General features: G+C 46.0%; 1 protein-coding gene across 1 annotated transcript in view; it reads right to left on the bottom strand.

The window, feature by feature from the left end:
* RMND1 (required for meiotic nuclear division 1 homolog) overlaps positions 1–27526 on the bottom strand; it is a 372302-nt gene that overhangs the window by 123531 nt on the left and 221245 nt on the right. Inside the window, exons 7-8 of the mRNA XM_086921342.1 lie at positions 13840–13946; positions 5484–5548 (exon numbers count right to left, since the gene is read on the bottom strand). Coding sequence (XP_086777468.1) covers positions 5484–5548; positions 13840–13946 — 172 coding nt within the window. The remainder of the gene's footprint in view (positions 1–5483; positions 5549–13839; positions 13947–27526) is intronic.

Here is a 27526-nt window from a genome sequence, read left to right as displayed (position 1 = left end):
CAGCGAGCGGGGGGCATACCCTGGCTGTGAGATTAAGACAAAAAGCTACTGCAGGAGAGATATCTGAAACTGTTGATGCTAACAGGAGTGTAATAACTGACTCCCCAGGGATTCGAGAGACGTTCCGGCAATTCTATCAACAGCTCTATAGCAAAGAATCTTTAGAGGCGCCGATGGCAATACGAGAGTATTTAGATAAGATACCCCGGCAGCAGGTCGATCCATCAGACAGGGCGGCACTTGAGATGCTTTTAACACAAGAAGAAATAATGAGTGGTCTCCAAGATTTACCATCTAGCAAGGCTGCTGGCCCTGATCAGATTCCTTTAGAGTTCTATAAAACTTTTGTGGATATATGAGAACCTAATTTGATAGAGGTCATTATGCAAGCTCAAAGGGAGGGACCAGCACCGGAGTCATGGGCCGGGGCAGATATAGTGGTTTTCGTGAAAAAAGACAAACCAACGAGGGAGCCAGGCTCTTACCGGCCCATAATGCTTTTAAATAGCGATGTTAAAATGTTTTCAAAGGCTATGGCCACAAGGCTAAATAGTATCATGAGGAAAACAATTCACCCCTGCCAACATGGCTTTATAATCATTCGGGAACAACGTAGCATGTGCGTCGAGTGATAACACTGTTCGATGTAACAGATCTCAGGGGACACTATGTCCGCTTTGCTATTGGATGCTGAGAAAGCATTTGATAGAGACTCCTGGGATTTCCTGTGGGAAACAATGACATGGTTCGGCCTGGGGGAGGGTTTTATCAAAGCCATTCAGGTACTATATATGGCACCCACAGCTCGCTTAAGGTTAAATGGTGGCTATACATCTCCTTTAATTATTTAGCAGGGGACACGGCAGGGGTTCCCATGTTCACCCCTGCTATTTGCTATATACATTGACCCTTTAATACGTTTATTCGAGCTTAACAATGGAATCTTCCCTATCGTCTGTCAGGGCTTGGAATCTAAAGTTTTGGTCTACGCGGACGATGTTGCTATTGTTACGGCAAATCCATCTTCCGCATTGAAGGTGATGGAGTCAGTAGCACAAGAATTTGGCAGATTTTCAGGGTACGCACTAAATAGAGCCAAAACCCAAGTCATAAAGAGCTGGCACGCTATTATTGTTGATCCTTGAGTGACAGAATCAGCTGTGTATCTGAGAATAACGGTAATGCCAGATTTGGGGAATTTGGTAGCGAGGAACATCGAGCCAGTAATCAGGAAGGCGAGATCTGATTTTGATAGAATCAATGAACTACCTTTATCATTAGTGGCCCGCTGTAATGTGGTGACGATGATGTTTTTACCAAAAATTATTTATTTGTTTAGAGCAATACCGATGGAATTTGAGAAACATTGGTTTGTAACACTGGAGGGTATAGTAAACAGATTCATCTGGGCTAATGGAAAAACTAGGAGGGCCCTTAGGTTTATGTCACTACCACGGGAGCGAGGGGGTTCACTGTTCCTGATTTCAGAATTTATTATTGGGCTGCAGCTCTCCAATATATAAGCATATTATTTAGAACACCTGCTGGGGACGTCGAAGGGGAAATAGGGCTTCCTGATGTATAGAAGTTGGTTTTCGGAGTCTCTACAATTAGGTCAGACGGTTTTGTGCTCGGCCGGGCTCCAAACGCAGCATTTTAGGACTATCTTTGCACTTTACCATACCCCGGCGAGAATAGCAGTGAGGCAGGTCAGCAGGGACTACCTGTCCGCGGTGTGGTGCACCAGCTGCCGACCTTGTACACATGTTTGCATCCTGCCCGCGCCTTGAAATTCTGCTAGATTCCATCACTAAATTCTTAGATGTGTCACTCGGGCTGAAAGTTACACTAACCCCTGGTCTGATCTTGCTTTTAGTTAGCAGTAGCGAACTGCAAGATCCAGCTTATCAATTTCTCTCCACGGCTGTAGTGCAGGTGAGTATCGCTTCCGCCTGGCTTGATCCACTGCCCCAACAGTGGTTCTCGCGCTTACCTTCATTGTTTACAATGGAAAGAGCGATTTATGAGAGGAAGGGGAAAAAGGCGAGACTGTTGGGACGACGCATCTGGGCTCCTTCAGCAAAGTGGAAGGATCCATAGGAAGTGAAATAACTTAGGCCTATAAGTTGAGTTGGACTGGAGAAAATATCCAGTAGGATTTTAGCCCAAATGTTTCTAAACTTTGGCGGTCGTTTTTTGTATGATATAAGGCAATGCAGTGTTTAAATTTAGTTTTTGGACAATATTTTGGGGCAGAAGTGGTATTGTTTATGATTGTATTTTTATATAATTGATTGGTAAGGGGATCTGGAGGATCGATGTCTCATCCCTCCAAAGATGTTACGGTTATTAAGAAAATTGGTTCTAACCTCATTGTATAAATTTGTTTTACGAGTTTGTGCTGATCTCGGATTTAAAAAAAATAATAAAATGGAATAAAAATATATATGTATATATATACAAAAAAGAGATGTTCGAAGGAATACACTGCTAGTACAATGTCAGAACATGGAGGGAAATGTACTTTTATATTGGTTTACTTTTGAATTTCAGGACGACGAACCCAACAGAACAATACGGGTCGTCACCAATACTGTCTGCTCAGATCCAGTGGTGGCCAATATATATGTTTTCTGATTGATTTTCTCACTAAATAAGTATGTTTGCAGGGTAACTACCTAACTTTGAGGTCCGGACAAATGCCCCTGGATCCCTGTATGAGACCTACCTAGGGCAGAAACATGCTGACCCTTGTGAAGGGATATATTTGGTTAATCCCCAGTCCTCTTTTTAACCTTATCCTAGAGGCCACCAAGTAAAGTTTAAGTGGACCTTTAGAGATATTTTTACTAACCACTTTTTTCGCACTCCGCCCCTCACCACGTATCTTCACCGCTCATCCCTGAGAAAACACCTCTGCTCCTGCACGTTGGGGAGTCGCAGCCCACACCATGGACCTCTCAATCCAGGTGAGGGGAGGGTACCCATATGATGAAGCGTGTCACATAACAGTGAGTGAGGGTTCTCGTCCTAAAATGATTTTGCCCCACTCTTTTCTGCTCTGACTAGTTTCACAACATGTAGTTCATTATCAATATATAGTTTTTCTCTGTGCCACCTATAGCCAGGTGTACAAGGTGTGATTTTATATTAAGTAACGTGTCGGCGACTCAGAATCATTCTGACCCCAACAGCCTCACCTCCAACACCGCCAAAAAGAAAAGCTAAAGCTATATAATTGTTGAGTGAACTATATTCAAACCAGAGAAAGTCTCAAGACATGAAGACTCTTTTCTAGATCATCCACGGAGTAATAATAAACAGTGAGTATAAGCGATAAATTCAAAAGTTTACTAAATGACAAGTACCATTAGTGTAATCAATGTCCTTTTTATAGTTATCACATAAAAAAATTGTAACTGTAGTAACTTGTAAATGAATAGTAATATATGACTTATCTATTGAATTGAATTTGGAAGCGCACCAATCCTCTGATAAATATTTAGATTTTTTTTCTATATGAATCAAATAAAATATTTCATAATTTGTGTACTTGTTTGATAAATGCTACCTGTAATTTAGGGTATTTTTTTAGGCCTGGGCGTAGTACTACGCTCGCGGAGCGTGCGTACTTTGCGCTACTACACGATACACGAATTGCACGTAGCACAGTGCAAAAGCGCGTAGCAGGCATTTTTTGCTTTCTCGCGGTCCTCAATGTCAAGTTGGAGACCGCGAGCAAGCAAAATCAACATCCCAGTGAGACTTTTTCCTCATTCACAATCAGCAACATCAAGTTGCCGATCGCGAGTGTGGAAAATAAACCTCCCGGCGAGATTCTCGATGCAAGTAGGTCAGGTTTCTCATTGCGAGTGGTCGCGTATGCTCGCGACCCCTCGCGATGAGAAACTACCAGTCCGCATTGAGATAGCTGCGGCTCAAGTACAAATCTACTCGAGCGGCAGAAAACAATAACTTGAACTGTGCAAGATGCCGTTTGCAATGATTGCACAGTGCGGACATGCATCCGGCACTGTGCAATTAGTGCGAACAGCATTTTCCCTACCACACTACGCAGTTCGCGTAGTACGAAGTGCACTTCGCGTAGCTACATGGAGTGCTTCTACACAAACTACGCCCAGGGTTAATTTTTTTGAGGTTCAAATCATTGAAATTGCTTAGACTGGGTCCCGGATTTCAATAAGGACTAAATGTGGGGTCTCCAAATTCCAATAATGATTTAGCGAGGTAACTGGATTCTTGTAATGCTTAAGCTGGGATCCAAAACAGTCCAAAGGTTACATCCACCAAAAGAGTTCCAGCGCCCTGTTCTGTCCCTCATGCTCCCTTTGTCAGAGCCCAATGGTCCTCAATTTCTATCTGAAAGCCAGCATTTCCCCAACGACCCCCTTCTACAACCATATGTGTAACACTGATCTCAAGACTTCCAATTTATCAATGGCTGGCAAGGCAATGATCCTTAGGGGAGAGGTTTGCCCTCTGTTTTTCAAAAAGACAGTCTTGGGTTCTGGATTGGAAAAGGAGAAAATGACACACTGCTGAAAATGCTTCCTCTACACCACTTTCTCTATCTACTTTTTTGCCCTTCCTCTAAAGCCAACATCTGTCCATCTGACTTCCCCACTGCAACAGACGATGATTTTGTCCGTGCACAGCCTAAATGATAATACACGCTTTAAATGTGTCTTGTGCTCCAAAGGATGGCTCCCCGCTCAAGAGAACAATATAAACTGAAGGTTGCACCAACATGAGTGTGATGGTGTCTTCTTGGGCACTGATGTGGGTGCTGTAACAACAGCTAATCTTAAAATGAAATGAAATAAAATGAAATGAAACATCCAATGTTCTTTTTTCTTTAGCCGTAAGAGATTTTATTCATCAGTTACTGCGTCCAGGCAGGAAAGTAAATTATGTTTTTTTCCCTCCTGGGTTTCCATTTTACATTTTATCTTTCATTCCCAATGCATTTCGGCTACTGCCTTTATCTGGGGAATATCTGGTAAGAAACATATTATACACACACTGAACTACATCTATCACCTAATGTGTGTTACCAGGTAAGTGGAATGTTAACTTACAGAGGCTCTGTGTACCACCATTCCCTTGACGATTAAGCCCCAGAGGCAGAAAGAGGAACCGTCGAGCACAGCCTCCCCAAGCACATACTGCCTGGGGGAGAAAGCACAGCCGAGGTGAAGGGAGTCCCAGTGGAATTATTTGTGCAAGCAGCCATTCCAAACCTTTGTCAGGTTTTCTCCCTCTTTAATCCTTAACTTTTTAAATAAAATGCATATGATCAGGTTTATAGACTAGGTATTCCCATCCATCATACTATATGTATTTTTAAACTAGCACTATAAGACCAAAATCTAGAACAGTGAATACATTTAAAAAAATGTAAATACATAAAACAAGTGGTAAATAAAGAAAAAAGGCAAATAGAATATAAAAGCTTTAATTACCTCTGGAATGTACTGTATTGACTCTACGAAAGTATCCAGGGAAGCTTCCCAAATGGCCAGTTTTACTGAAAACAAAATTAAACACACATTCATTCAGGGCTGGGTTTAGAAAGCTGTTTTGCACAATTACATTATTTGTTCAATTTTGTACCATGTGCCTGGGCTTCCCCCCAAAAAAAGATTCTCCTGACTCATGTAAAAATAGTCATTTAACTTAAGGGAGTTAAGGTAACTCACGTTGAATTGATTGTTAAATAACGGAGTACACGACCCTCTTTATCGATTTCACTTAACCAGTCATGCAAATGACTTTCTACACATGCTTTGCGTTTTTGCAGCGAAGAGCATAAGGAGGTTTTCCTGTTAGCTAATGTACAAATCATTTCTACTCTAGTCTCTGTCAGAAGCCAGAGATGTGCAAGCACTGGCAAAGCCTATATGACTGGTCTGGCGATGCCTGGAATGTATTTAAACACATGCACTAGACATTAAAAGTGTACACGTAATACAAAAGTAATAAAAAGTAAAAAAATGCCGTTTCGAAAGGTGACATTCGTATGTCTGCAAAAATAACTCATAAAAAAATGTCCCATCCAAAATAAAAAAAAATTAAAAAATTAAAAAAGCTGAAATGAAACCATCTTTAGCACTGAAATGGGACTAAACTTTAGGTGCATGTGCACATGTCCAAGAGCGAAATAGCATCACTTACAGTAAGAGCCAATGGCTGAAGAGCGCTGAGCTACTGCCCCATACGGTATTGGGCATTAGCAAAATGTTAATGACACTTCAAAAGACCAATGGATTGAGAGGACTGATAGAAAGCTCCTCCAAGGGCTTTTATTTGGATTTTGTGGGGGAAACCATGAGGCTTGACAAAAACCAAAGCGGTCTCTTCTTCAGACCTAAAAATGGCCACATTGGAGTAATGAGGTAAGCTCACACTTGAAATTGTGCAGATCAGTGTTTTCCAAACTTTTTAGAACCATTAGCCAATATTCAGAAGGACAAACTTTCACAACTCGCCCTAGCTTTAATGGACAGGAGGTCGGCGATTTTTAAATGTTACTAAGCATTGTCTGTGAGCAAACTGTAATTTACAGACAGCACGCTTTACATTTAACTTACCAGTAAATTTCATAAACATGCAGTTTTTGATGTGTGGAAACCGAGTTTCAGTGACTATCAGCAAAGTGTCTCGATGTGTTTTGATCATAAAAATCTTTGTTAACATCACACTTCAGAATTACAATACAAATGTGCTTAATTCTCCTTTCATGGACTATCTTTCTTGTGTTATCACGGAAAGGGCAACTCCCAAAAAGATTGAGTGCAATAGTACTACATGAGTGCCTAGACAATTAAAACGTGTGTTCAGTGACGAAGATAACAATTTAACAAATTATATTAAAATAAGAAAGTTCAGCAAGAATAGTAAACAAATCCATGCTTACCACAACTCCAAAGTGCTGAACATCGACATAGCAGTATTCAAAATAGATTATATAATAGCATTCTGGGACACTAAATATTAAAAAAAAGGTGGATAAACAGTAATCTAAGAGGAGTGCAATGTTAATTAGATCTTTTGGATAACTTAGAATTGAAGTAGAATTGTGGCCACAATCGTTTATTGAAATTCACATCCCTTGAAATTACACCGTCCAGGAAATTTTGGAACACAAAACACCTTTTATAAAACAGGTCAACGTAAGTTTGGCCCATTGTGGGACACAACATATTACCCAATCATTTTTAAGAATATAAAAATATTTTGACAAGAATGGAACACTGAAGGATTGCAGTAATATATCCAGATTCATGTTTCCAATGTTATATTTGTAAACATAGGTTTAGCTCACTGGGCCAGATGATATCCAAAATGCTCTATATACAAAAGGATGTGTTCACTAAACACTAAGCTAAATAAGCAAAGAGGAGAGATATACAAATTATAAGACATACTCTGCCGAACGGTTTACCGAACTTGGCCTCAAATGATAACAAAAAAGGGTGGAGGTGTTTAACAGCACGGCGGACGAAGGCGAGACGTCGGGTACGATGGCTGAAGCCCTGATATCTATCATACCCAAACCCGGGAAAGACCCCAGTAAGTGCGCCTCTTCTAGGCCGATTGCCCTCTTGAATCTAGATGCGAAACTCTATTCCTCCATCATTGCCCAACGGCTCAATGACCTAATGCCGGCACTCATACATCCGGACCAATCAGGCTTCATCAGGGGACGACAGACCCACAACAACACAAGACGGGTGATACACCTGATTGAAAAGGCCAATAGGTTCAAAATCCCGGCAGTCCTGGTGGGGCTTGACGCCGAGAAGGCGTTTGACAGGGTGGATTGTTTTTTTTATACTTCAGACATTAGCCGTCTTTGGCTTCTCCTCTAAATTTTTGACAATGATTCGGGCAAATTACCTCTCCCCCAGGTCCAGAGTAGCGGTAAATGGGCATACGTCCTCCTTCTTTGAACACTCACGGGACACTAGACAGGGGTGTCCCTTTTTGCCTCTACTCTTTGCCCTAAGCATAGAACCCTTGGCACCGGCGGTGAGGGCTAACCCCGACATCAACGGCCTACCCCTTACTGGGGAGACGCATAAGATCACTCTTTTCACGGACGATGTACTTCTCTCCCTCTCTGACCCGGCCCACTCTCTCCCCCATGTGCAGGCGGAACTGGAGCACTTTGAAGCGGTGGCGGGGTTCGAGGTCAACTATGATAAGTCCTACGTGCTTAACCTCACACTCCCCTAATCTGAAGTCCTCCGTCTCACGACGCTGACACCCCTTCCATGGGCCAGTTCCTCTATTCTATATCTGGGGATCCACTTGACTCCCACGCTGGGGAAACTCTACTCTGCCAACTTCCCCCCATTATTAACCAAGATTCAGCCCGACTTGTACCGCTGGAAGCCAATGTTCATATCATGGCTGGGGATGATTCATGCGGTTAAAATTTCCCTTCTTCCCAAACTATTATACTTGTTCCAGGCCCTGCCCATTGACCTCGACGGGGAATTTCTCAGGTGAATGAATTACATGATGTTACGCTTTATCTGGCAGGGGGGGTCGAGCACGCTTCTCCTTCGCAAACCGAAGAAAGAAGGGGGCGTGGGGCTACCCGACATTCACCTGTACTATAAAGCGGCGCAACTTCGAGTGCTAGTAGAATGGTCGCACCAAGAGTCAGAAAAACACTGGCTGCACATGGATCGGAGCGTGGCTGGGAGGACAATATGGGACCTGGTATGGAAGCCCAAGAGCGACAGGCCCAAAAATGCTTACATCAGTACCCCCACTTGCACCACTTTGAAGGCTTGGGACTCAGTCTCCAAGGATGATAGGTGGACTACATTCCCCTCCCCCTTTGCGCCCCTACACTTTAATCCCAGTGTTGTCTGAGGGCCCCTTTGATGCTTGGAGATAAGGGGGCTGTCTGGCACGAACGCACCTATTCCATAACTTTGACCCACTCACCTTCGAGAACTGTAAGCGGGAATATGGGGTTCAGGAGAATGAACGCTATCACCACGCTCAATTACTTCACTGAGCAATGTCTCTTCAAGTGAGAGATGCAGCTACACATCCCCTCACGAAGTTCGAAGTCTTTCTGACCATTACATCTTCCATGAAGGGTGCTATCACCTTCATATATGGGTTCCTACTTTCCACTGTGATTTCACCTAGACCTCGATACATGTCCATGTGGGAGGGGGTCCTTCAACGGGACGTTTCTGATGCGGAGTGGACACACTTATAGTCAGACATAGCCAAGTTTAACCACTCCGTGGAACTTAGGGAGGCACACATGCAAACCATGATGGATTGGTACCTACACCCAGCCAAGTTGCGACAGATATTCCCTAACACTTCCGATAGATGCTGGAGGGGGGTGCAGGCTGCTAGGAGACTTTCAGCATATCTGGTGGGATTGCCCTATCATTCGTCCATTCTGGGAGGAAATTCTTGCTCAAATTAAGGAGATGCTGGGATACCCCATTCCTACCTCGATGGCCACTACCCTACTGGATCTCCGTGATCCTAGTCTCGAACATCAGACTAGGGCGGACAAGAAGATTATGTGGATCAGCATCGGGGGGGCCAAGCTCACCCTTTCACGACTTTTGAGTTTGGAGAGGATGGCTGACATCTTCCTGGATGATTTTAAGAACTTTGAATTCCGTTGGGGCCCACTGGTCACTTTTCTCCCACGGGTCTGCCGTCCGCAGTGTGTCCTACTAGCGTTAGATCCCTTCACCTATTTCAACTTTGAACTCCCATCATCACGTACCTTGCTTTCTTTTCTCTGAAGTAGCTACCACCACTGGGCAGGGGGAGGGCTGAGGGGGTAAGGGGGTTTGTGTTTTGATGTTGTTCATGAGCATCCCTCATATCGCTTCTTCCATGACAATGCCTACCAGGGAACTTGCAAGTGGAAGCTCGCCGTCTGACCTAGCGTAAGGTGGCGGCTGTTAGTTTCTGCCTGGGGCACGTAGGTCTCAGCCGAACTGATATGGAGGCATATGCCCTGACTTTCATTGATCTCCCACTTACCTCACAGGTAGTTTGGAACGCCCGTCTATATCAGAGACTTCACCTATTGAAGCGTTATTCTGTCTGTTGAGGGTCTGGTTAAAAGGAGTTCTGGCCGACTTAACTGGACGCGGGTGGGCGGGTTTCAATGCTACCCCCTGCGTGGGACGATGTGCGGGATTGTCGCATTTTCTCTGTGTTTAAAAATTAATAAACACATCTTTAAAAAAAAAAGAAAAAAGGGTGGAGGGTTCTAGAAAACAAAAGCTTTCTTTCTTTTCATATTGTGAAAAAGTGAACAATTTATTTCAGTAATTTTTTAGGCTGCTGGAATTTGCTGGTATGGGTTTCCATAAAGTGGATATGAAAATGACCTACGTTATATGTTACCCTTCTATGATTGCTCTCCTTATAACCCCTTGTTCTACAACCACATCTTAGAGGAAATATGTTCATCCCATGTACTATATTTTGGTGGCAAGTTATTTTTCTCTACCACATTCTTCTTGTCTACATATCTGTAGTTACAGCCTCTGTCTCCCCACTAAAGAACATGCACAGAGAAGACATTTGACTATTTTGCTAACATGTTAGTGTTCATCTTGACTGTAACTGTTCTATCTGTGCCTACTTAATGATATGGCCATGTAGGGAGCAAAGGTGTTGAAACTGAGAAAACCGATCCGAAAGGCCGACATCAAGGGAGTAACTAGGAAATTAAAATGCTCTCCACTTTAACACACCTCTAATCAACCTGAGAACTTCAGGTGAGCACTCCAACTCTCCTTAGGAGAATTCCCGTTACCATTTTATCCTCCTTTCATGCAGCTAGCTTTCCTTTAACCCTTTTATCTACTAATCCAGCGGGTATAAACGTGTGGTCTGGTTAATGCTGGGGATGCAAGAGACCGACTCTAGGGGTCCACAACTGCTCGGAAAATTACATAATATGAACAGATTAATAAAGTGGTACAAATTAAAAAAGCAAAATCGAAAATTTTAAAACCTTCTGTAATGTGTAGGAATTTGAATTTGGAGGTTTAACATTTTAAAAAAGTATCTTCTGATAGATTAGTGGGAGCAGTGCAAGTGCATCAAACAGAATATAGTATAGGTGACCTCAACTGAAGTTTAGAAAAGCTCCAACCTTGATTTTTTTATATTCATTTGTGAATTTAGTGATATATTTCACAATTTGTGTATTTGTTTGATGAATACTTCATTATTTGTTCATTGTTTTGGGATTCAAATTATTTAAATTGAATAATCTGTGGATTCTAGATAACAATATGACTAAATGGTTGTCCACAGAAGTCAAAAAGTTAAGAACCACTATTAATCCATCCTTTCGCATTTCCATTTATCAACCACCGAGATATATATATATATATATATATATATATATATATATATAACATACATATACATACATATACAATCATCCTTTCACCCATCCACACACCTAGATATCCATGTAGTCATATGTCCAACCGTTCACCTGTGCACCCATTAATATGCCCATGTGCCTATGCAAACACTCATGGTTCCTTTCACTGTTCCTGATCCTCCCCATCTTCCTTCCCCCATCTTCCTTCGGCCATGCATTCACCCTGCCACTCGCGACTCAATCTCCTCACTCTTACATCCATCCATTTTTTCTCACTTCCTTCCAGTCTTTCTTACTCAACAGTTTTTTGCTTTTTCCATCTACCCATCTTTTGTTCACGTTTTCTTTTATTCAATAATGTCTCTGTATTTTCCCCTATTTTCATCATGTCATAATTTCTCGGATTACTTTGCTGTGCATGTCAGCCCAAACTTCTTTGTAATGGTATCCCCTAATAGTATTATTTATGAGCATTTTGCTGACCGAAAGAAGCCTATAAACATCCAAATATTATTGTAGTGGGACCCTGTCTCCCAGCCCCTTGGACAAAGTGGCTTTCCCAATTTAAGCTGTTTGTCTGACACTGTCGAGATGAGAAAGAATGTTAACAACTAAAATAAAGGAACTCCAAAAATCCTCCTAGAGAATGGAGTGTTAGATGACAGCCAGGGAACATGCCTTGGACATCAAAAAAGAGAATACATAAAACATGACGTAAGGTTAGCTTGGTTAGAGAACAGGGGGCTGGCAAAGTATAATCTGCAGTTGGAGACCAAGAATATAAGAATCAAAACTACAGAAGGCTGGATGACTGCGTTGTGCAAATAAAGTTGAACACTATAAAATGCTGAAAGGGTCACAGTCATAAGGATTTTAAAGGCAAAAAATGCCAGCTATGACTGATTTAAATTTAGTTGGAGCATTATTTGGAAGAGCTAAACTTCCCACTAAGCTCCAACCGGCAAGCAAGCCGCGAAGGTACACTAAGTGGAGCTCGCCAGCCCCAGCAACATGAAGCAGTCTCCAAAGCAGTAGTGAGGCTGAGAAATTACACTATGGGAAGTATCATTTTTTTTCCTGATCTGGGCCACACCATTAAGTAACAGAAGCTACAAATCACTGAAAAGGATTAATATGTCTGCAGATACAAGGGCTCCTTGTGGTTGTCAGCGAAATTACAAGTGCAGGAAGATGGAAACATAGTCCACTTAATCAACCAACATTGGGAAGAGTCCTGAGCTGTGGTGTAAATCAGAGATAAAGTGGATAGCATTCATTGCTAAAGAATGCTTCTGCCTTCAGCGTTAATGGAGTTGTGGCTCTGTACTATGTCTTGAAGTTTATGCTGTAACACTGAAGAATTGTGTCTATAGTTATGAAAATAATTTAATTTTGGTAATTTACACGTTCTCTCTCTCTTAACTCTCTTTATTAGGGTTCATATTCTGGGACACAATTTCCCCCGCCCTTTGTCCAAATGTTACCTTGACAAGCGACATATTCGCTTTTGAATATCTGTATAGATTAGCATGCACTGCCACATGATGTTGACCTGAAAGAAAAATGTCAGGCAAAGTCTACCTGCAGAATTTCTCTTCCTCAAAACCTATTCTAAAAAAACACAAGATTAAAAAACACAAGAATAAAAAACGGGCATTGCAGATATTATTAAATGCAATGGTATTTGCAAAATATCTGCACGAAATTCAAGACATTTACAAAAATACTCCACAATTTTACAGTTGAAGTACACTATGCTGTTCCAGTCACCTACTTCTTTGGGCCAATAAAATACCACCACAACAAACGTAAACCACCAAAATCCAACATGAAAAGTAGAAGGTAGCCTTGACCTGGCAAATCTGAGCGAAATGAACAGGCAACTGGTATTTAAGGCTTTGAAAGGAAGCAATTTTGAGGTATATGTTTTACTTCACAATACACAGAGCAATTAATAATTAATTTTGGAAACAATGCAAGCCCAATCAATTATTTTCCTGCAAATCAAAAGCAGTTTAACATTAACATAACATAGAAATAGAATGCAATATGTGAAGTCACAAGAAAATGGATTGGCATGAAATAGGTGCTGTGAAATGCAAATACATAGGACAGAAAAACACTTAAATACAACTCAAGTTATAAAGCAGGCAATTGCAAAATATTAGGATGCGAAAGACCGTGGCAAAATAGAACAGGTCCTATGGCTAAACATTCTGTTTGTAGCAAGTAGAAAATCCAGGGTTCTACATCACCACAGCTTCATTAAGAGCAATCATATTGACATAAGCAATAAGCAATACAGTTTAACATAAGACATTTCATGCACACAACATGCTACTGTGACCTCTAAACTATACTTCGCTATGCACGTATAACGCAAAAACAAAGTTAGGTGCAATATCCATGCTTACCCGAGAGACACAAGGCATTAGAAAAGGCAAACTTCTCCAGTATAGCTTCATCAGGTTCCAACTCTGAATTTATTAGAATGTCTCCTCTGTTAAGCTTAGAGTGGCCTCTGCAAAAGAAATTTAAAAAATATGCAGATCGAATATAACAGTAGGATACTCAGAATGCTTCTGGCTAACATAATTTTTCTTGGGTTTGGAAATTGTACTTCATAAAGGCAAGGTAGTTGTAGTTGCTCTTTCCCTACTAGCACTTCCATACCAGCGACCATGAATATTCTTCAAAATGAGTTCTTATAATACAATCCCTTCTTCAAGCAATGGACTGCAAATACAAGCAGGTGCTAAATTGTAACATGCACAACAAAAACACATGCAGTAACCATGCAAGCTACTAGCAAGAGTTCCTGTTCTATATTTTACACATCTTTTGAGTTGTTCTCTGACAAATAAACTTCTCCTCTCCAGTCTGACACCACTCCTCTCAGGTCTAGCCATTTCCCCCCTTACCCTATAGCAATCTCGAAGGAGTGAAGGTTTTCTTCATGACAAGAACTCACTGGCAGGGTCAGTCAAGGAGCCATGGATGATTGGCACCAAACAAACGCATCCTTTTAGAAAATGTACGCTACACATGTAGCATTGGAAACTTATTTGCATCTCAGTACATTGTTTGAAATATGCCACACTAATGCAGAGGAAAGTCATAAGTATTACACCTTTACAGTGCATGATATACTGCTAAAGGCTACGGTAACATATGAAGTTATCTTCACTTTTACATCATGGTAAATGTCTCATGAATGTTTTCATGCTCAGTCTCCTACATAGACGGTTAACTATTTAGACAAATCTGCCTCTGTGTATTTGAGAGGCTAGATCAGTGGGTAACACTGAACAATTTATCTGTTGGGTATTACTCTCAATTTAGCGTATTGTGTCACAGGCACCTTTATAGCCATAGTTAACAACTCTTTTCTTATATGTAATCATTACTGCTTCCTTCACAGGGTCATGTGGCACCTCAGGAATATTATTGTTTCTTTTGGTGCAGAAATTGTTTGGCGGTTTCAACTAGTGTTAAAATTGAGAACGTTATAATCTACAGCTAGAGGCATAAACCGAGAAGGAATTAACTGTAATGTACTGCCAAGTAATTGATGTAATGTTACAACCCCTGTGTGACTCATTGTACGCCGCGCACGCTTACTGTTTGAATAAGTAGACCATTTATCTGGTTTCTTATTTCAATAAAAAGATTTATACAAAATAAAAAAATACAAAATTGAGAATGTTGATGTCAATATGAATAATGATACATTCATGTATAAAAACGAAGTTGCACCTTTATTGACAAAATCGCCCATTGTGAACTTCACGTCAGCCCGACCCAGAAATACGTAGTCAGGCAGGCTCTGAGACCCAGGCCAGAGTACACTGATTGACAGGTTACAGGTGGGGTGGCAGATAGCCAGCAAACTAACGCATGAACATGAAACCCCAGATCAATCCCACACATAGGTGCAGCGACACCACTATGGTCCAGCAAGTTCGGCCCCAAAAAAGCACACATGGCCAGAGGGGTACGAACAAATTCACATTTGCACATTAAGGAAGGTGTTCAGACACCGCAATTGACTGGAAGTTCTGCTGAATCTACGGGACAGAGGTCCATCCTGAAGCAGCCATCACAGAGGGTAAGAGACTACATCAAAACTTTAGTTGGCACCTCATTCCGACTTTTTAGTCTAAAAGACTTTCTTAGTACCACTGGTTTCTCAACACCATTGGTACCTGAAAGGAGCGAGAGGTGTTGGTCGCTTGGACAGCACAGATGGTACGCTGTGACACAGATGGTATGCTTGGCCCCTGGTTGTGATATAGGGTCCGATTCGGAAATTTGCGTAAAAGGATTTAGACCTGGGAGATTAGGTGATACTTGAGTTTGGCCTAAAAAGGGCCTGTCGTCTGGAGTTATTCCCTTTTTTCTGCAAACTTTTGTTATTATCTTTGTCCCAGATCCGTTACACACAGACTATAAGGCTCACTTAGTTCTGTGTACCTTTTTTTCTCTGTCAGCTTTTTATTGTTAAGATTGATGTACGGTATATTTGATGTTGTGGTGATGTTCCTTTCTGCAAACTGTGTTTTGTCTTAAGTGTTGTGTTTTTGTCAATGACCCAAGTTTCATATGAGGTTGCTGCTATTTCTTACAAACTGTTTTTGATGCCAAGAGTCAATATCGTCAGCTACTGATTAATTGCACTTTTCTTGTGTTGCAATCCTTCATATGCATTGTTATTTGTGTTTCTGAAATGTTCATGTTGAATTGTTTATAGGTCGGTAGATAGCTGTAAGTTTGTAGTAACGTAATTATAAGCAGTAGCCGCGTGTATATTTTCCCCATAATTAGATTAAAACCAGAGATTTCCTAAAACAAAGAAGTTAAGGTGTATTTTGTCCTCTAAAACAACCAAACTTATCATGGTGTCGCCATTAAAACACATGCAAACCAGGTTCCCCACACAGGCAAAGAATCATAACGCACACGCATTTCCCTGGCCAAAGGAGAGAACTTTTGACACTAACACAAATGAACACATGAGAACATACATACAAACTAAAAACACAGGTAAAAAAAAAAGACAGGAGAGATGCATGATTAGAACTATGGGCCATCTTTGAGGGAGCCCAGATCAACAGTTCTGCACTTTGATACTCCAATCCTCCAGTTGGAGAAGTTAGTGGGACCCCTAATGAACACCACCGGTTAGGCCATGACATGAGAGACTAACAGGCCAGCAGGCAAGCAGTCGCAGCGTAACTCGAGTCCAGTGCAACGGCTCCCAGAAGTTTAATCCCCCGTCCACCGTGCCCAACACATAGAACCCCAGCGGCACGAAGAACACGCACTCCCACTGGTTTAGGTGAACACACACAAGTGACAGGGAGATTTGTGGTAGTTCTAGACAGTGAAACAGCAAGCGGGAGAGAGGAAGGAGGCCCGGTTCCATGGGAACCGATGATGAGGGTGAGACTACAGTACTTGCTCAGACAACCAAGAGAGAAAGACAGGAACTGATGCTCAAGGCGGAAGAGAAACACAACCACACACGCCTCGTATTGTCAAGCCTGGGCTGACCAGAGGAAGAACCAATAGTCATGGCACTCATGAACAATACACCATACAACTAGGTTATAGACACAGGAGCGGCAAGGTCATGCCTAAGCAAGGAATGGTCCCTTTATCCAAAGACACACAGTCATAAAAGGTTTCTGGGGTACAGTGTCATGGATACCCTTCACGAAACCACTTGAGGAGGAGGAGGGAATCGTGTGAGAGGACAGTTATTTTATTCTCCTTCATCCCGACTAATCTATTAGGACGAGATTTGCTGATCAAATTAAAAAAGACCATCCACTTTGGGGACCACTGGGGTTATGTCAATGTCTGTTGAGGGGCTCTGTCCTAGGTAGGTGGGTTTAATCATTACCAGCGAATCTGTGGTTGATTTTATTTGTAATTGTCAATGAACTTCTGTTGCTAACTGATGTGCAATGTTATGGAGCTGGTTATTCAAATAAAAAGATTTCAATTTTTTTAAAAAAAAGACCACCCAGTTTTCCAACAATGGGACCGTGGCCTGTTCCTCCCGAGGGGCGCCCAACTTAGAAACCCTGGCACTGAAACACCCCCACATCACTAGTATGCAAGCGAAGACACTACCTACCAACCAGACCACCTTCGCTGAGGCGGTCTTGGAATACAGGGGAACATTCTTGGATATGTGCAAGCTTGTTGAACAGAGGGCAAGTACTGACTCCTAGTTGAGACCGATAATAAGAATAAAGAAACCTTTACAGCCAATACGGTATGCTAGGAGGAAGCGAGTTGTGATTACGCTACTTACACGTCTGCTGGAGTCCTGGGACAGAACAAGAAACAGGGGCAAGGCATGTGGGGACAATGGCTATAACGGCTTGATCCCATACACCTTTTGAAAAGCAGAGCTCAGCCTATGCCACCACCACAGCACCTCTGTGCATGAGGAAGCGGCAAAGGTGAGGCTGCCTGGTGCAATGTGGTGCTTTCACCATGCCTAAGGAACCCTTTCTGCGGTTGAATACGACACCTGAACACATAGCTATTGTAAAAAATGCTGCACGTAAAGGAGACAGAAAACCACCATGAGGAAATGTCCCTGCCAAACGCATGGGGAGGAAAGTGGAGTATGAGATGAGCGGGAAGACGCACACATCCGTCACTCGGTGACCCACAAGGACGATCCCCAAACAGGAGCAAGCCCAGAGAGGCACTGCTAAACTAGTCCAACACAAATTGGAAAAGACCCTCCTCGAAGGGGCCACTCTGGCAGCGAGCTTGCAAATAGCGCTAGTCTTAAAGGGAGCTCCACTGCAAAAGCCCCAGAGGGTTGCAACCTAGCTGTAGCGGCAGAGGACAGAGAGATTGGCAGCAACCAGACCTAGGGAATGTTACTATTAACACAGGATGGGCCACCTGGCAGAGAGATGCAAGTTTAAAAGCATACAACGAACTAGATCGAAGGGCCAGGGCCAGCCACCACAAAATCCTCATCCACAAAACGAAGCCCAGGGAAACCTGAATACCCCTTACATCCTATGTAGGGAGGTTAGTCATCTACCGCCCCACTGCAACGGGGATCAGGTAGTTGGACAAGCACTTGGCAACAGCACCCATAGCCAGGGAACTCAGCCCAATAGGGACTGAGGTTACAGCCTCGGCAGGGAGGAGTAACTGTCCGGTGAGGTAATGCTTTCACAAAAACCAAATGGGCAATAAGTTAAACCCCCAAAATAAACACCACCACTTTATCCACATTACAAAAATTAACTGTACCAAAACCAAAAGAAGGACCAATGAGTCAACGGAATACAAACGTTTTCTTGCATCTGAGGATTCAGGGCTGCTGTATGTGTTCTGTTGATCAGCTATCCTCCCTAAAGTTTGCTATCAAGGGTGCCTGCAGCAGCCAAGGCCCCACACGGCTGCTGATCCCCCAGGGAAGGGTTGGCTGGCCACAACTCAGGAGGAGGGCAGTTTGACAGGGATTGCTCCCAGATAAAGCACTTAAAACCCAGGCACCCAGGTCCCCTTGTCCAAAATCAATTGGCTCCAATTACCAAACCGAAAGGTCTCCATTCTCAGACATCGTGCCCGGGACCCATGTTTCCTTCGTGGCATGAAGCTCCAACAGCACGCCCAAAAAACTATAAGCCTCTTGCCAAAAGGAGGCCCTTTTTATGTTCTAAAATGAAGCTGTCCTCCTGTGACGGGAGCCAGGATTACTGTACAACTGGGATATTGAAGATCACATAACCTCCACAACATGCCCACTTGGCATTGAGTCAGTCGGGAAGTGTGCCAGGTTGGTTAATCAGACGTCCCAGAATTGCGAGGCAGTCCCAGTCCAGTCATCATCCCGAGAAAAAGTTCAAGGAAGGTTCTTGGTCATGGCCAGAGCTACCCGCAACAGTGATGTGGCTGGGTGAAAATCTGTGCACACTCGTATCATATATTCAGAGACAATAAGTAGAAATGGTGCTCAAGGAATATGAAGCTGCCATTTCACACTTCAAAAATAGGAGACGGAATGCCTCCATACATATGCAAGAGGATTATCCCGAGCCCCAAGTCTTCACAACATGTTGATGTAGATAAGTTATCTCCACTTTATTTTTCAATCTTCTAAAATATCCCATATAAGTCTAGGATATTCAACACCAAAATGTAGTCAACATGTTTCTTCCATGGTAGATATACCACTAACTTCCTCAGGGATACAAAATAAATCATATCCAACTATAATACATTTCTTAGTTACCGCCACCTATAATTAGTTATCACCAAGGTGATAGAGACCATAAATTGCTCGATATAGGAGAAAAATATTTGCGAAAATTATATTAGGTAGGTTAAAGACTTGGGCAGAGGAGAGAGTAATTATTCCAGTGGAACAGGACGGCTTCAAGGAAGGCCATTCTACAATAGACCACTGCTTTGCCCTATGGGCGTTGGCCCGGAAGTCAATAGAACAAAATGGGAAGTTGCATTGTTGTTTTGTTGACTTTCGAGCCGCGTTTGACTCTGTGGACCGGAACAAACTCTGGGAGGATTTGATAGGATACGGAATTCCGGATGGCTTGTTGATGATCTTGAAAGATCTCCATATAGGGAACTGGGCCCAGGTTATTAGAGATTCGCATGGGTCACTAACCCAGAAGATATTGATAGGGAATGGCCTTAGACATGGGTGCGTTCTGGCACCCCTGTTATTTTCAATCTTTCTGGCAGATCTCCCTGCGACACTTGAAGTAGAAAGAAGTGCAAGCCCTAGAATGAGCGGGAACAAAGTGCCTTGCCTATTATACGCAGACGACTTAGTGATCCTAGATCAAACAGAAATGGGACTTCAAAGGAAACTAAATGCTTTTAAAGGTTATTGTGATAGGAAAATTTTGACTGTAAATATGGAAAAAAACAAGGTCTTATGTTTTGGAAAGAGTAAGAAGAACTTTAATTGGTTTTTGGGTAATAACAAATTAGAGGCAGTTAAGGAGTATAGATATCTAGGCCTCTGGTTTGACAGTGCGCTAAATTGGCGCACCCATTTGGAGGCACAAAGAGCCAAAGATTTTTGATGCACATGTGGGTTGAAAAAGTTTAATAAAGAATATGGCGACATGACTCATAAACCAATGATAAAGGCATTCGGTGCAATGATCCCCCCCAAGTATTGTATGGCGCAGAGGTGTTGTACCCGAGCGGTAAACATGAGTGGGACCAGGAAGAGGGAAAAATCTTAAAAATGTTATTGTCCTTACCAAATTGTCCTATGGTTCAAGCAATAAGAATGGAGCTAGGGCTAACTTCATGGACCGTACAATCTCAAATGGCCTTGGTAAGATTCTGAAAGCGCCAAGACCCAGGAGTGACACTAAAGGTCTCACAGTGGTGTAGGGATGAGATCCAAATAAGTAATCTTGCCTGGGCAAAGGATGTGAATAAAACTCTCCAGAAAGTAACTCGGTGCCTTAATGTGAAATTCTCTCAGGAAGCCTTTATAGCCCAGTTTACTAAGAAAACCCTTAGGGAACAAGGCCAGTCGCTCTCTAGGGCGCAGGACCAAGAATATATGACAGAGAAAAAATTGGTCCAGTGGTTGAAAAAGTCATGGGTTAATGATGGCTGGTTCCCGTATTTGGACATTCTGCCCAATCGAGTGCTGAGATATGAAATTCTTATGACTCGGGTTAGGATTAACCCATGGAAGATAGATGGAAAATTAAAATCTGCACTGATCGGCCCAGAAGGTAATTGTAACTGTGGACGCAGACTAAGACATGATATGGCACATATTTTACTTGATTGCTTATTTGTACAGGATATAAGGAAACAGTTTTTACGTCCGATATTTTTATCACATAAGATAACTTCACGTGCCCAGGCGATATGTTTACTTACCGATATGCCCACGTTAGAAATTGCAATCGGATTGGGTAAATTTTTGAGGAGTTTAAAAGAATATGGAAAGGTGATTTTTAAAGAGGGGCACTGATTTTAAATTGTTTTAAAGTTTTATAAAATGAAAATATTCTTCTTATCCTTTTAGCGATTTTGAGATTTCTGTAAAATAGGGCGTATTGTATGTAGTGTTTCTGAGGGCGTCTCCCTCTTTTAATTTAATTTTAACAAGTATTGAATTTTACCTATTTAAGATGTAGTAGAAATTTGTCTGTCCGTACTTTTTGAGTCTAATTGCGTGTGTTCTGTACTGTTTAAAAGACCAAGGTCGGGGGGCGTGGCCAAGATGGCGGGCTGAGAGGTCGCACTTGCCGAGAGCTCCCGTGCCCCTGAAACCCCGCACCGCTTGCAACCGCTGATTCCCCCCCCGGATCAAGCGGTGACTGCGCCTGGTGACCCGGGTGGTGGTGTGGAGTGGCCATTGAGCTTGGATTGCCTCGCCGGAGGTGCGAATCTGACCGAAACAGCCCGAGGCGGAGCCCGCTGGGCGGCCGGTGTGCGATCCCGAGGCCGCGAGGCTTCCAGGCTTGGGGTCTCGACGGCATGCTCAGCTACCTGTGGTGTCCCGTTGGAGTGTCTGAGCCGAAGTGGCCGAATAGGTGCCGGCGGAGGCTTCGCCGGCGGAGCCGAACGGAGGAAATCGGAGAGAGCGGAGCCGAGCGGAGGAGATCGAGGGAGGCGGAGTCGGCCTCCGGCCGCTACGCAAGACCGGGGCCTGGAGAGTCCTAGCCTCGTGCGGCCGTTCCGGCCGAGCCCTGGTTGTGTAGGAGCAGTGTTAAGCCCCCGGGGGTGTTAATCTACTAGGAGTGCCAGCCCCGACTGCCTACGCCTGCCCTCCGGCGGTGTTTTTCGCTACTGGACCCGCGACGGAGGTAGGCCTCACTCCCTGGGCGTTGGCCCATTGACTGTAATGGGCGGCCATTTTGTGAACCCCGGACCGGCTGCCCGGCCTTGCTCGGGGCCTCTATGTGACGGAGCTTTCTGGCCGGAGTATAGCTGCCTTGGCACTGGTCACCTCTTCGCCGAGCGACGGCCATCGTTGATTCCCGTACCGCCAGGATGTCGAACGCTAGGGGCCAGAGGAGGGGTGATCGGACTTTGCCGGACATGTTGGGGCGCGGGGCCCTACGCAGCGGAGGGAGCCAAACAGCCACGACCTCCCCGGCCCCTTCCAGAGGCGCTGAGGGCGGTGAACCCCCGGTGACGCGATCGTTCCTCGAGTCGCTGTTTAGCTCCTTGCGGGAGGATTTTCAGACTTTGAAGCAGGAGGTGGCCGGGGAGGTCCGCGAGATTCGGCGAGAGGTGCACTCCCTGGGAGAACGAGTCAACACCGTGGAAGAAGCAGGTCACTCCAGGGACGAGGAGATCACCCACCTGCAGCAAGAGGTCCTGCGGCTGCGGGAGCAACAGATCGAGCTGCAGGCCCACGCCGAGGACCTCGAAAATCGGTCCAGGCGGAACAACATCAGAGTCCGGGGCGTCCCGTCGGGCGAGGACGTGACCGCATACCTGGAGGCCCTCTTCCGTTCAATTCTGGGGGAGTCGGAGGACTTCCAGGTTCGCATAGACAGAGCGCACAGAGAGGGCCGCCCCCGCAGAGCTACGGCGCCTCCCCCGGACATCTTGGCCTTCCTGCCGGACTTCCCCCTAAAGGAACGGATCCTTCGCGAGGCGCGGCGGCAGCAGCCTTTCCGATTCCGTGATCGCCTGGTGGCCCTCTATCAGGATTTATCTACGGTTACACTGCTGAAAAGAAAATCCTTCAAAATCGCCACGGACTTCCTCCGGGAACAGGGGACACAGTACTCTTGGGGGCACCCTTTCCGCCTGATTTTTCGGTGGAACGGAATATTGCACCAGCTCCGGTCCCTTCAGGATGTCTGCACAGTATTGGGCATCACGGCATCGGATACAGACACCCCGACGCCGCGCCGCAGACGCAGCACCCGGGACGGTTGGCAGCAGGCGGGGGAGAGGCGCTCCCCGCCGCCGGAGAGGCCGGACTCGCCCACGATTCGGGCGGATATGTCGGCCGCCATTCAGGAGGCCTCCAGAGCGACGGCGACCGGTGAAGTGGCCCTGACGGCCTGAACTCACTCCGGGGGGAGTCTGCATTTGCCTTTTCTTATCGCAGGTGCGGGGGTTCTGGGGGCGGGTGGGGCGGGATGGCGAGTGCAGGTGTTGGTGGCTGGACGTCCACTAAACTGACTTTCCACGGCCTTGTCCGTAAAGGACCGGACTGGGACAATGACTTCTTTCTATGGTTTGAGAAGCGGGGGACAGGAATGGGAATTGCAGGGGGGTGTTTTGAGTTTGGGGGTCAGCGAGGGGACTGGGAGTTGGGAGTGGTGTGGGGTTGGGTTTGTGATGTTCCAGGGGAAGGGGAGGGTTCCTTCTGTTGAGGGGTTCGGGGTCTGTACTGTGCCGCAGAGATGCCTATGTTGCTGCGCGCTGGGGTTTCGTGAAGTGGCTTCTATGTTCGCTTGCTGGGCCTTGCCCGCTTATGTGCGTTTCGTTGGTTTCCCTCCTTGATGGCTCTTAAAGTTGTCACTCTGAATGTGAAAGGGCTGAACAATCCGGTTAAAAGGCGAGCGGTACTGTCTAGAGAATTCCCAGGCGGATGTCTGCCTGTTACAAGAGACCCACTTGCTGGCAAAAGACTGTCCCAGAATGCATACCCCTAAGTTCCCCACGAAGCTTTTCTCCTCCAGCGCTTCCAAAACGGCAGGGGTTACACTTCTGTTCTCCAGGGGGTTCCGGGGGGAGATCTTACACAAAGTGGCGGAGCAGAAAGGAAGGCTCTTGGCGTACAGGATTAGGGTGGGAGGCTTGGTGCTGACTGTAGGCTCTATCTACGGCCCCAATGACCGCCAGGAGCAATTCTTGCATAGGGCACTGGATGATGTGGCGTCCACCTCTGATAGGCACATAGTGTTGGGGGGGATCTGAATCTGGTTTTTGATGCGGCGCTAGACAGGTCTGTGCAACGGCGCCACCAGTTGGGAGAGCTTTCGGGCTCGGTTCGCACCCGACTTGAGGAGCTGGACTTGCATGACATGTGGCGCCACCTCCACCCTACTACCCGCGCGTACTCTTACTTCTCCCACGCACACAAGTCTTATGCGTGGCTGGACCATTTACTCGTGTCGGGACCGATGCTCGTTTCCGCCTTGAACGCTGACATGGGGGTCCTCTCTCTTTCCGATCATGCGCCGGTAGAGGGCACCTTCAATCTGCCCCCGGTGGCCCGGCCAAGGGGGGTCTGGCGACTCCGGGACACATTATTGCACAAGCGGTCGACGGTGGAGCAGATTCGCGCGGCCATCGCGGAATTTCAACGCGTAAATGACAATGACGAAACCTCCCGCGCGACGCAATGGGCGGCTTTGAAGGCTGTGCTTCGGGGCGAGTTTATCGCTCTCTCCTCGGCGGAGAATAAGGACTGACAGCTCAAAAGGGACGAGCTTACCCGGCAGGTGCGGGAGCTGGAGCAGGTTCATCTCAGAACGGGAGCCCCCAGGATCTGGAGGCAGCTGAAAGCCGCCAGAAAACTCTTGTCCGCCCTGGACACGGACCGGGCGGAATACGCGATGCTTCGTCTGAAGCACAAGTATTATACCGGTGGCGACCGCTGCGGACGGCTCCTAGCCAACAAGCTCAGGGTGCAACACCAACAGCACCGAGTGAAGGAATTGGTTACCCCGGCCGGGCACCCGGTCACGGAGGATGAGCAAATAGCGGATGTTTTCCGTAATTTTTACGCAGATCTCTACACCGGTGAGGTCCCTTCTGCTCAGACAGAGACGGACTACCTGGAGTCGGTGCAGCTCCCTTCGCTGACGCCGGAACAGGCCCGGTACTTGGAACGGGAGATCCGTATCGAGGAGGTGGTCACAGCGATCTCCCGGCTCAAGCCGGGCAAGGCCCCGGGCCCGGATGGCTTCATCCCTCTGTTTTATAAATCCTTTTGTCAGGAGCTGGCGCCTCTGTTGACCCGCCTTTTCAACACGTTCGCGGAACCGGGTGCCATTCCCCCTGAATTCCTGCAAGCCACGGTCTCCGTGATCCCAAAACCGGGCAAGGACAGGACCGCCTGTGGGTCTTATCGCCCTATCTCGTTACTGAACACGGACCTGAAAGTGTACACCAGCATATTGGCAGCACGCTTGGCACTTCATCTCCCGGGCATGGTCGACCCGGATCAGGCGGGCTTTGTACCCGGTAGGCAGACAGTGGACAACACAAAGAGGGTGACTCATATTCTTGAGAAGGCCTCCAGGATCCCCGGGGAAAGAATGCTCCTTTCCATAGATGCGGATAAGGCATTCGACCGGGTGCACTGGCCCTACCTGGAGAAGGTCTTGGGCAAGTTCGGGATAGGCGAGAGGTTTCGGCACTTAATCTTCAACTGTTACCGGTTCCCGTCTGCGGTGGTCCGAGTGAACGGGGGCAGCTCCCGGCCCTTCCCCATAGAGAGGGGCACGCGACAGGGATGCCCTCTGTCCCCATTGCTCTTTGTTCTTTATATGGAGCCGTTTGCTCAAAGGGTTCGGCAGAACCCCGACATTGTCGGGGTCAAGATGGGCGCATTTCCCCACGCTCGATGACCCACGGAGGTCGCTGCCGGCTTGCATTGCTGAATTGGACCTCTTCGCCGCGGTGGCGGGCTTCAAGGTGAACCTTGGGAAATCAGCTGCCCTCGACATTTCGCTCACCGGCGCCACCAGGGCGGAACTGCAGAGACTTTATCCTCTGAGCTGGTCCAGGGACCAAATCCCGTATTTAGGGATTCTGTTGGCGCCCTCCCTCCCGGCGATGGTCACGGCCAACTATGCGGCTTTGGGCTCCAAAATCAGAGAGGAATTGGGCCGGTGGGACAAAGGCACGTTGTCGCTGCTCGGTAGGGTGGCCGCAGTGAAGATGACCCTCCTGCCTCAGGTGCTATACCTGTTTAGGGCGTTGCCGCTCCAGCCTCCCGCAGGGTGGCTTGCAGAGACTCAATCGGCCATTGCGCGGTTTGTGTGGCAGGGCCGCAGACCGCGGATTAAGAGGAACATTGCAACGCTGGCGCCCGAATCTGGGGGGCTGGGGATACCAGATTTACGGAAATACTTCCAGGCCACCCAACTTCGCTACCTGGTGGAATGGAGCAGGTGGGAGTCGGACAAGCACTGGCTGTTCCAGGACCAGGCGGTAGCAGGTAGAACGCTACAGGAGGTGCCGTTCTTGAGGAGGTCACACCGGCCCTCCAACCTCTACGCATCTTTTGTGACACGTGTCCCACTTCGTGTGTGGGACTCGGTGGCCACTAAGCATGAATTTACTACCTTCCCCTCCCCCTTCACGCCGTTAACTGGCAATCCGGACTTCGGTCCGGGACTGGAGCCTGGTGCTTACGACCGCTGGCGGGAGGCCCGCTGTTGCACTTTGCATCACCTATATGGCCCCGAGGGTGTCATCCCCTTTCAGGACTTACGGCGGGAATACGGCTTCCCTGAGACGGAGCGCATGAGGTATATGCAGGCGCGCCACTGGGCACTACAACCCCAAGTGCGCGACTCGGCGGATCGGGAGATCACGGTGTACGAGCGCTGGTTAATCACTCGCACGTCGGACGCCAAACTTATCTCCGATTTGTACAACATGCTGCAGCCCCCCCCCCTTTTACATTCACAACCCCGGTAGGGAGCGCTGGGAACGGGAGCTCGGACGAGTGTTGAGCCACACAGAATGGGACCACATCTCCTACTGCTCACGCCACTCGGCCTATCACATGGGGCTCACGGAGACCTTCACTAAAATTTCGACCTACTGGTACCGCACTCCTGAGAAATTACATGAGATGGATAGATCAATCCCGGGGACGTGCTGGCGTAACTGTGGCCAAACTGGCACGCTTACACACATACTGTGGGATTGTCCCCTTTTGGCTTCTTATTGGGAGGAGGTTCTTGGTGAGGTGGACAAATGTTTCGAGATAGAGCTGCCACGGTTCCCTGCCTATGTCCTGCTGGGGTTGCCAAATGGGTTGATGTATCCTCTCAGGTCTAGAAGGGGCATAGATTGTGGCATGTCCTTGGCATGGAGAAGATGTCTTTGGTAGCACTGGGGGATACAGATGCTTTT

The sequence above is a fragment of the Lissotriton vulgaris genome, chromosome 1_1 (assembly GCF_964263255.1).
Source record: "Lissotriton vulgaris chromosome 1_1, aLisVul1.2, whole genome shotgun sequence".
In the NCBI taxonomy this organism is placed as follows: Eukaryota; Metazoa; Chordata; class Amphibia; order Caudata; family Salamandridae; genus Lissotriton; species Lissotriton vulgaris.
The sequence above is the reverse complement of the archived record's forward strand: the minus strand, read 5'-3'. Positions and strand labels throughout refer to the sequence as shown.